Consider the following 11366-nt stretch of genomic DNA (forward strand, 5'->3'; position numbering starts at 1 on the left):
TGAAATATTTGAAGTACAAATCCTTGAAGGAAGTTCTATTTTGGGGTATGTTTCAATGTTAAACCTAATGAAATGCCTCATGCTTTTAGAGGTGTGAGTTCAGTACTATATTCAATAACTCATTTCAACCTCTGAAGTTATCTGTGAAGTTGGAGGTACTTCATTGTAAATAGATGGGCTGGTCACAGTAATGGATGTACATAAGACATTGCAGTCAAGGGATGTCTGTAAATACCTATGGAGGTAATTGGCACCTTACAACTACCACTTGTACTTGTACAATCATTCAAAATTAAAGATTAGTTTACATTAAACCTGGAAACATGTTTTCACAGTACTATAATAGCTATTCAGTGCCTACATTAAAATGTCATTAATACTACAAGATGCTGAAACTCACTGCAGATTGCATTTTCCATTAAGGTAATTTGTCAATAGATTAAAAGTAATTAGTCTTAATGCTTACATGCAGCTCTAGGAAAATTAAGAGACATCTGCAAAATTTTATCTGGTTTAACATTTTTGTTTAAACTACTGACAATTCAGTGAAATTGTGGAGGATCGGTGATAGTCTGGGAGTGCTTCAGCCAGGCTGGAATCGGGATTTGCCTTTGAAGGACGCATGAATCAAGACGGGTATGCCGTTATCCTGAAAAACTTGCTTGCTTCTGCTCTGACAATGTTCCCCAACTCAGGATTGGATTTTCCAGCAGGACAATGCTCCATGGCACATAGCCAGGTCAGTCGGTGTGGATGGAGGACCACCTGAACCCCATTGAAAACCTCTGGAAGATGCATGGTCACAAGCCATCAAACAAACCCGGGCTGCTTGAATTTTTGCGCCCAGGAGTTACCTAGTCACCCAACATTGTGAGAGACTGGTGGAGAACATGCTGAAACACATGACGCTGACAACACCATCTTTCTCTAATTTTGACCAGTTGTCATTTTCTGCAAATAAATGCTCTAAATCACATTTTTATTTGGGAGAAATGTCAGAACAAAACATTTTTAATTTTACCCAAACATACCTATAAATAATAAAATCAGAAACTGATAATTTTGAGGGGGGCTCTTAATTTTTTCCAGGGCTGTAGATGTTCATTAAGTCCAGTAGACAGGAGGGCTTTAACCCCAGAAATGCTCACCTCAGAAAGCCCCTTGCATAAGGGAGAGCAGGATGCCACTGGACTGAGGGGAGATGCATGTAGACCACGTCACCTTCCTCCAGCCATAGAGACGATGCATTAGTTATATATATATCACTTTCACTACCATTGTTTTGTTCCCTATTCCATGTAAATTGGTCATTGTGGTATAGGTAAACACCCATCCATTATGGAGATCTGTAATCCCTGGCAGTGAACCTGAAGTAGTAGACTCTTACTCGTGCTGTGAAGATACCTGCATCTGAAGAGAAGCAAGGAGAAGTGAGCACAGTCCATCTCATAGACACTGATTAATGTTAACTGTAGCTAGATTCAGTGTGTGTAGATTAATTTGGTCACTGGTCAGCTTATTCATTACCTGTGTTTGGTATGTAGGCCGTGCAAATGTTGGTGGTGACTTTTGTTGTAGACCAGGGAGGTTTCGGTATTGACGGGTCCTGCGACTTCATCAGTCAAAACAGCGGAGAAGGACGCATTTGGTCTGTTAGTGAATTCAAAGATTCACTAACAGCACACCACTACCTTCACCACGCTATATTTTGAAGCCCAAACAAAGGAAAGTCCATATCTTGACAGACCTCGTGCCACATTATGCCATACTACAAATGTTGAAACATGGAGTGTTTCTGTGAATTAGAAGGTCATATCTAAGGTATTTTAACTGCATTCTCTCTCTTCAGCTCCTTCACCTTCCTGTCACTGGCACTCAGTCTGTCCTCAAAGGCTGTTTCCAGAAAATGGTCAATTAGGGTATCAATGTCCTCTTAGACCACCCATCTTCCCACTGTCAATGTCTGTCATTGGCCTTCAGGGTTAAATTGAACAGAAAGGAAATTAGTCTTTGAATAGGCTAAGTGGCCACTGAATCGATAAGTAACACTTTCACAACAAGCTTTATTCTTCTGTCTTGATCAAGTTACAAATGTGAAGTATTTCATTCCTAAATACAGTTACTTGCATTCTCTTTCTCCAGCTAGTCCACCTTTTTCTTCTGGGGCTGCAATTGTCTTAGTGGCGCTCAGTACCTCTCCGAGAGCCATCACCTCCTTTTTCTGCTCCTCCACCTCCCTCACTGGCTGTCATTCTGGCACCCATGGCAGTCATTACATAAGAGAGGAACGTGAGTTAATTTGTCTCATAATGAAGTTTCATTTAATTCAAATATATATTTGCTCTTATCATTATCTGCATTCTCTGTGTCCAGCTTGCCAACTTAGTTTTTTAGGAACTGCACTTCATTCTTGGTGATTCCCAGATCTGTTGTTAGTACCATCGCTATGTTTGTCTGCTCTTCCACCTACCCCTCACTGTCCCCCAGTCAGGTCTCACATGTTCCTCAACTCCACTCTGCACCACCAACATGTCTCTCAGCTCTCTCAGCTCAGCCCAAATGTCAGGTGGTGGTGGTGGTTTGGCTGTTTGTTTGTTTCCGGGACATCTCTGCAGCTTCAGTCTTTCGGCTATCAAGTCCTCTCGTTCTGTTCTCTCCCTCAGTCTCTCTGACCCCTCCACTCTCTCCCTGAGCCCATGTCCCGGACAGGCAAAACAGCAGCAGAAATGACACTATAAAGAAATGTACATAACATCTTTACACAACGTGATAGAAAATGTGAAACAGTGTCAAGGACTGATAAAGAAATACTAGGTGAGCTGACCTCATAGCAGGTCATTAAACTAAAGGCTGTGGGAGAAGGTCTCTTCGACACCATAAAGTTAGTAGATCAAGTGCTAAGAGCAGTTAATTATTCATTTATAATGATTCATTAATATGGCCAATATGAGTTTTGATTTAGTACATTAGTTTACAGTGGACGGGAAAAGTACACAATTGTCATACTTGAGTAAAAGTAAAGATACATTAATAAAAAATGACTAGAGTAAAAGTCACCTGGTGAAATACTACTTGAGTAAAAGACAAAGTATTTGGGTTTTAATTAAATGTACTTAAGTATCAAAAGTAAATGTAATTGCTAAAATACCCAAGTATAGTATCAAAATGCAAGGTATAAATCATTTAAAATTCCTTATATGAAGCAAACCAGATTGCACCATACATTTTTAGTAATGTTTTATGGATAGCCAGGGGCACACATTATTTACAAATGAAGCATGTGTGTTTAGTCCTCCAGATCAGAGGCAGTAGTGATTACTGTGTGAATTGCACCATTTCCCCGTCCTGCTAAGCATTCAAAATGTAACAAGTACTTTTGGTTGTCAAGGAAAATGTATGGAGTAAAAAGTACATTATTTTCTTTAGGAAAGTAGAGAAGTAAAGTAAATATAAATAGTAAAGTACAGATACCCCAAAAAACAACTGACGTAAAACTTTAAGTATTTTTACTTAATTATTTTGCTAGTTTATGGCTTTAATGATGTCCCATGTTTGACTGCTTTTAGTGTCTTAAAACTATTTAATTTGAGTGGTCTACAATGTATTTTTGTATCTGTATTTTATATAGTCAACTATTGTATCATTTGTGGAGTGAAACTTTGTTTATCTAACTCTTTTTCAAATGTTTTTTAATAGAATAGCTGTTCTACAAACCAGATTGAACCCTATTGAATGTTAATCCCCAACACATTTGAGCTATGTTCTCTCCTCCCCTCACTCACTTCTCCCCTTCTCTCCTCCTGTCTCGCACTCCTCTGCTTTCAAATGATGCTGGAAAATATGTTGTCTTTTCATTTTTATACAGATGAGTAGAAGAACAAGGACAAGAACAACACACACATCAGAAAGATGATTTCATTTGAGCACTTTGTCCAGCATCATTATTGGTAACCCTGGACAAGTGCTATAGAGAGGTTTACTTTGGGCTAGAAGATAAAGCATGCTGCAGGACTAAAATAAGAGCTAGCCTTGACCTAGTAGGCTACTGCTGTTTCCAGTTCTTGGCCAGTTACAAGTTTACCTGTAAGTTTTTGTCATAAATAAGAGTTTGCGTTTTTTCTTTGAGCTGAATCAAAAATAATCATAAATTCCAATATTGCCAGCTACACAAGTAGTGAATGGCAGAAGGAAGCATTGAATTCACCTCACTGACTTGGGTAAAATTGAATTTTTTGCATTTGACCTAAAAAAAGCCCGCGCTGTCGTTTGAAAATGCAGGATTGGTCCAACCAAACATCCAAACTAGCCAATATAACAGCCGTAAATCAAGTTGATTTTTGAAACTTTATATAATGGTCCAATTGCAAAAGAGAAAAGATTGATTGACACATAATCTGTTTGAAATACACCCAATTGGGTTTAAAGGAAGGCGGGCTCATTCAGGGGCCTATATTATCGTGAATCGGCGATGTTTTTCAATTTTTTTTGTCAGTTAACCGTTGGAAGTTGTAGAGCCAAGGTAGCCTAGCTTAGCCAACTGTCGAACGCATTTTTGTTAAACATTAATTAGCTACAGGTCTTACTTATAATCAACATGGTAAGTTTTCTGTCAGGAAGATGAGTGACAAACAAAACAATTTTGGTCAAATGATCTAATGGTAGCCAACATTGGCTATTTTTTTATATATTTTTTTTACATTGGCTACCTAGCTTGCTAACTTAATATTAGCTACCTCGTAACTAATAATTCAACATTGATGTAATAGCTAGCTAAGTAACAAACACAAATATGCCAGCTTTTACACATTTGTCTGAAGAGCTAGCAAATTGTGTCAAGTGTTATTTCTCCACAGCGTGAGTGCATCTCTATCCACGTTGGTCAGGCCGGTGTTCAGATCGGGAATGCCTGCTGGGAACTGTACTGCTTGGAACATGGGATCCAGCCCGATGGGCAGATGCCCAGTGACAAAACCATCGGCGGGGGGGATGACTCCTTCAACACTTTCTTCAGCGAGACCGGAGCGGGAAAACATGTCCCCCGTGCTGTGTTTGTGGATCTCGAACCAACTGTTGTTGGTAATGATGACCATTTGCTAAAATATTGACATGACTAAGATTTTTTACATTTATTTTTCATAATCCCCACTGAACTGAGTTCTGATTATTTCATAGATGAGGTTCGCACCGGGACATACCGTCAGTTGTTCCACCCGGAGCAGCTCATCACCGGTAAAGAGGATGCCGCCAACAACTATGCTCGTGGCCACTACACCATTGGCAAGGAGATCGTCGACCTGGTGCTGGACCGAGTTCGCAAGCTGGTTAGTAACAGCGATGTTTTTCCAACTGCTAGTTATGTAACTTTACTTGCAAGCTACTTGAACAGGGTTGTACACCAGTGAGGCCAGTCAGTCGCTAATCTAGTGTCTTGCACAGGTCAGTTTTTTGGGATCTGCACCCCCGAGCCGTTCACATCAATGCCAAGCCTAACCTGATATTCAACATCAGAGACTGTAATTGTTGGACTTAAAAAATACTGTTAAAACACCACCAAATCATCTTCCATTTAAAAAACAAAACAATTGGTATAATAGAAAGATATGTGATTGTAAGCAAGGTTTGACATGAGTATGTCTTAGCCAAATATTATCTGTTTGGGCTTGCAGTCTACAAATTGTTTGCAATTACGTTCTGGCCCGCTGACCATCAGATCGAGAAAAAATTGGCCTGAGGTGGAATCTAGTTGATGATCATTGGGTTATAGGGTGCAAAAGGGGCCTATTTATTTAGTAGGCTATTAGCTGCTAGCATTAGCATTTACCAGCCGCACAGGTTTAAGATTTTATATGGCCTGTGTGTAGTGTAAATTAACAAAAGCTGGAATTAATGAAATAATTATCAGATATTTAACTCGATTGTTGTAAACGAATACCTGCTTGCATTTTTGCAGGCTGTGTATCCATCTCCCGGGTTGTCCTCAATGACTCCAAAATCCTTCCAAACTGGGGAATTTCACTGTCATAATCTTTCTTTTTATTTCTCCTGTTACATTAGCCCATTTTGCATGATCTAGGATTCAGGGAAAATAAACTTAGTAATGTATTGTCGAGTGGCGGAAGGGAACATAAGCTCTGCGCTTGGACAAATTAGGAATGTTTCAGCACTACACAAATAGGCCTACGAATGGACAGTTCCTTGCTCCACTCTCACTGCGTGGCTTGTATTCTAGGCCTGGCTATGTCAGCCTCACTGCTCAAGTAGCCTAATGAAATTTGCACCACAATTAAAACTTAAGCTCCTGTGGTTGTAAAAAAAACAAGTATTATCTTGACTTAAAAAGTTTCTGGCCTGCAATATAATTGTTCTGAAACTTGGGCTGAAAGAATGTTTTATTTCCCACCAGCCAATTTTTTTTTGCGGGTCAACCGCAGCGAACCGTGAGTATCCAACAGATGCAGGGCTCTACCCTTACCCCTTGTATTCTCTCCCCCCCCCCCCCCAGTCGGACCAGTGCACTGGGCTTCAGGGCTTCCTGATCTTCCACAGCTTTGGTGGTGGAACCGGCTCAGGTTTTGCCTCTCTGCTCATGGAGAGACTGTCTGTGGACTATGGCAAGAAGTCCAAACTGGAGTTTGCCATATACCCCGCCCCTCAGGTATTTCTAAGGTTTAGTTGTTCACATTAATATTTGGAAGATTTCCATGTCAGCAAAATTAGTACTGTACTTTGTCCTTGTACTCAATACTTGTGTTTGTTTAATATGTACATTTTCATTATGTGTAACCTAAAGATGACTGTTCTACCTCTTGTGTATGTGTTCAGGTGTCCACAGCAGTGGTGGAGCCCTACAACTCTATCCTGACCACCCACACCACCCTGGAACACTCAGACTGTGCCTTCATGGTCGACAACGAGGCCATCTACGATATCTGCCGTCGGAACCTGGACATCGAGCGCCCCACTTATACTAACCTCAACAGGCTCATTGGCCAGATCGTCTCCTCCATCACAGCCTCGCTGCGTTTCGATGGAGCCCTCAATGTGGACCTCACTGAGTTCCAGACCAACCTGGTGCCATACCCCCGTATCCACTTCCCCCTGGTCACCTACGCACCTGTCATCTCTGCTGAGAAGGCCTACCACGAGATGCTTTCTGTGGCAGAGATCACCAACGCTTGCTTCGAGCCAGCCAACCAGATGGTGAAGTGTGACCCTCGCCATGGCAAGTACATGGCCTGCTGCATGCTGTATCGTGGGGATGTGGTGCCTAAGGATGTCAATGCTGCCATCGCCACCATCAAGACCAAACGCACTATCCAGTTTGTTGACTGGTGCCCCACCGGCTTCAAGGTAAACATATAATGGGTTTATTCATTCAGTGATCTATCTTCCTAAACCTTTTCAAGTACAATTGGTTAGTCAGATTATTCTACTTTATTTGTTTTGTTCTTGTGCCCTGTAGGTAGGCATCAACTACCAGCCACCCACGGTGGTGCCAGGTGGAGATCTTGCCAAGGTCCAGAGAGCCGTTTGCATGTTGAGCAACACCACAGCCATCGCTGAGGCCTGGGCTCGGCTCGACCACAAGTTTGATCTGATGTACGCCAAGCGTGCCTTTGTACACTGGTATGTGGGAGAGGGTATGGAGGAGGGGGAGTTCTCTGAGGCCAGAGAAGATCTGGCTGCCCTGGAGAAGGACTACGAGGAAGTGGGAGTGGATTCGGTGGAGGGAGAGGCTGAGGAAGGAGAGGAGTACTGAATCCTGACCTGATTGAAAAATGTTTTACTGTTGATTGGTAATTTTAATAAAAGTTCTGTTTTCACTCCATTCTCCTGTGGATTTTTCCCTACATGATTTGCGTGTAAGCAGGAAAATATACCTTATTTTTTCACAAAGTTATTCAATTAACAATTTCTGCACAGAAGATATAACACACTATGTCCAATTGATAGAACAAATGGAGCTTACTGGGACATTATGTTAAAAATATATATTGATTAAAAGGAAAATGGGTAAATCAACCAGCCTGCTAGTTTTGTTTCAAGATCATTGTAAATTCCTATGGAGTATAAAACAGGTGTACAGTACCAGAGGGGACTTTTGAAAGATTTGTAGATCAAGTTTAATATGAATAACCAAAGTCTAAGATTATAACAGGCTTAGGAGATCTTATATGTTTTGTTCGATGAGATAATAGTCATTTAACATTACCTTTATGAGTTATGAAGCCTTTAGGTACTTTTTTTTATAACAAATTCTTCAACATTCACAAAAAGTGACATTAGCTGATGCAGATTATCTCAGGGGGAAAAAATGAGATTTTCTAAGTCTGTTTAACAAAGACCTTATTTTCGGTATTTATCTGAAAACGCAATTTGTTTTCTTAAAAGGCTTTGTCCAACAAACCGTGGTGGAGTTGGTGCCTACAAAAATACGCCATTACTATTTCTCACGATTGCGAATGTACCAATAGGAGCAAAGCAGAAAGAGTTCCATCAGTCTGCTGTGATTTGTTGAATCAATGCAACTAGCATTACAAATACATTCCATTGCATGAGCCACATGAATTGTCATAATTTAAAGGGGAATGGAAACACTATGATTTAGAACATCAGCTAACTAAATCGTCATATTGGCATTGTTGCATCACTGGCAGGAGAGAACATTTTGGAACTCCCCAAAAATGGTTGAATTTCCCAAGTAGCGCCGAGTCTGAGAATGAGTTTATTACAGAGAATTAAATAATGTTAGGGAGCTAATAAACTTACTGAAACCGTTCATGTTTGAGCCGCTCGTAGCCCCTGATCAAAGAGTTTGTTCTCGTAGCAGTGACAACACAGATATGCCGCTTGAAACACCTCAGCTAGGAGGTCGGCGTAGGCAAATAAACTGGTGTGAGGGGATGCTGCCAGATAATGGCTAGGGTATGAGTGTGTTTTTTTAGTTTTCTTTATTTCACCTTTATTTAACCAGGCAGGCTAGTCGAGAACAAGTTCTCATTTACAACTGCAACCTGGCCAAGATAAAGCAAAGCAGTGCAACAAAAACATCAACACAGTTACACATACAAACGTACAGTCAATAACACAATAGAAAAATCTATGTACAGTGTGTGCAAATGTAGAAGATTAGGGAGGTAAGGCAATAAATAGGAGATAGAGACTAAAATAATTACAATTTAGCATTAACACTGGAGTGATAGATGTGCAGATGATGATGTGCAAGTAGAGATACTGGGGTGCAAAAGAGCAAAAATATAAATAACAATATGGGGATGAGGTAGTTGGGTGTGCTATTTACAGATTGGCTGTGTAAAGGTACAGTGATCGGTAAACTGCTCTGATAGCTGATGCTCAAAGTTAAAGGAGATATAAGTCTCCAGCTTTAGTGGTTGTTGCAATTCGTTTCAGTCATTGGCAGCAGAGAACTGTAAGGATTGGCGGCCAAAGGAGGTGTTGACTTAGGGGATGACCAGTGAAATATACCTGCTGGAGCGCTTGCTATGGGTGGGTGTTGCTAAGGTGACCAGTGAGCTGAGATTGGGCAGTGCTTTACCGAGCAAAGACTTATCGATGACCTGGAGCCAGTGGGTTTGGCGACGAATATGTAGCGAGGGCCAGCCAACGAGAGCAAACAGGTCGCAGTGGTGGGTAGTATATGGGGCTTTGGTGACAAAACGGATGGCACTGTGATAGACGACAGAGTATGAGTGTGTGTGTTGTAGAGAGATGGCAGCGATACAGCAGAAAATCCCAGCGGATGGTGGCTGTATTACATCCAGTCAGAGGTTCAAATCAAATTTTGTTGGTCACATACACATGGTTAGCAGATGTTAATGCGAGTGTTGCGACACGCTTGTGCTTCTAGTTCCAGTGCAGTAATATCTAACAATGTATCTAACAAATTCACAAGGACTACCTTATACACAGGGATGAATAAGAATATGTACATATAAATATATGGATGAGCGATGGCCATGCGGCATAAGCAAGATGCAGTAGATGGTATAGAATACAGTATATACATATGAGATGATTAATGTATGCATTACATATGTACATATGTAATATCTCCATATGTAGACATTATTATTATTATTTTTTTATTATTATTTTTTTGAATTTTTACCCCTTTTTCTCCCCAATTTCGTGGTATCCAATTGTTGTAGTAGCTACTATCTTGTCTCATCGCTACAACTCCCGTACGGGCTCGTGAGAGACGAAGGTTGAATGTCATGCGTCCTCCGATACACAACCCAACCACCCGCACTGCTTCTTAACACAGCGTGCATCCAACCCGAAGCCAGCCGCACCAATGTGTCGGAGGCTACACCGTGCACCCGGCAACCTTGGTTAGCGCGCACTGCGCCCGGCCCGCCACAGGAGTCGCTGGTGCGCGATGAGACAAGGACATCCCCACCGACCAAGCCCTCCCTAACCTGGACGACGCTATTTTAAAGTGACTAGTGATATCTTTATTAAATCCATTTATTAAATTTATTAAAGTGGCCAGAGATTTGAGTCTGTATGTTAGCAGCAGCCACTCTATGTTAGTGATGGCTGTTTAACAGTCTGATGGCCTTGAGATAGAAGCTGTTTTTCACTCTCTCGGTCTCTCAGTCCCAGCTTTGATGCACCTGTACTGACCTCGCCTACTGGATGATAGTGGGGTGAACAGGCAGTGGCTCGGGTGGTTGTTATCCGTGATTATATTTTTGGCCTTCCTGTGACATTGGGTGCTGTAGGTGTTCTGGAGGGCAGGTAGTTTGCCCCCGGTGATGCGTTGTGCAGACCACACTACCCTCTGGAGAGCCTTGTGGTTGTGGACGGAGCAGTTGCCGTACCAGGCAGTGATACAGCCCGACAGGATGCTCTCGATTGTGCATCTGTAAAAGTTTGTGAGGGTTTTAGGTGACAAGCCAAATTTCTTCAGCCTCCTGAGGTTGAAGAGGCGCTGTTGCGGCTTCTTCACCACACTGTCTGTGTGGGTGGACCATTTCAGTTTGTCTGTGATGTGTATGCCGAGGAACTTAAAACGTTCCACCTTCTCCACTACTGTCCCGTCGATGTGGATAGGGGAGCGCTCCCTCTGCTGTTTCCTGCAGTCCACGATCATCTCCTTTGTTTTGTTGATGTTGAGTGAAAGGTTATTTTCCTGACACCACACTCTCGTCGTCGTTGTTGGTAATCAAGCCTACCACTGTAGTGTCGTCTGCAATCTTGATGATTGAGTTGGAGGCGTGCATGGCCACGCAGTCATGGGTGAACAGGGAGTACAGGAGAGGGCTGAGAACACACCCTTGTGGGGCCCCGAGCTTAATGACAGTTTGGAGCGCACTATGATGTTAAATGCTGAGCTGTAGTCA

General features: G+C 41.9%; 1 protein-coding gene across 2 annotated transcripts; it reads left to right on the top strand.

Annotated features, from left to right (window-relative positions):
* The first annotated feature begins 1786 nt into the window (after window positions 1-1786).
* On the top strand, window positions 1787-7823 carry LOC100136736 (tubulin alpha chain, testis-specific). Of its 2 annotated transcripts, none has more exons than XM_090226201.1 (6): window positions 1787-2289; window positions 4854-5076; window positions 5173-5321; window positions 6503-6655; window positions 6823-7350; window positions 7463-7823. In XM_090226201.1, the coding sequence occupies exons 2-6, from the start codon at window positions 4956-4958 to the stop codon at window positions 7757-7759; spliced, it is 1248 nt and encodes a 415-aa protein (XP_090082327.1). In that variant the 5' UTR covers window positions 1787-2289; window positions 4854-4955; the 3' UTR covers window positions 7760-7823.
* The last annotated feature ends 3543 nt before the right edge of the window (window positions 7824-11366 follow it).

The sequence above is a fragment of the Oncorhynchus mykiss genome, chromosome 29 (assembly GCF_057628025.1).
Source record: "Oncorhynchus mykiss isolate SJ-2025 chromosome 29, ASM5762802v1, whole genome shotgun sequence".
Classification (NCBI taxonomy): Eukaryota; Metazoa; Chordata; class Actinopteri; order Salmoniformes; family Salmonidae; genus Oncorhynchus; species Oncorhynchus mykiss.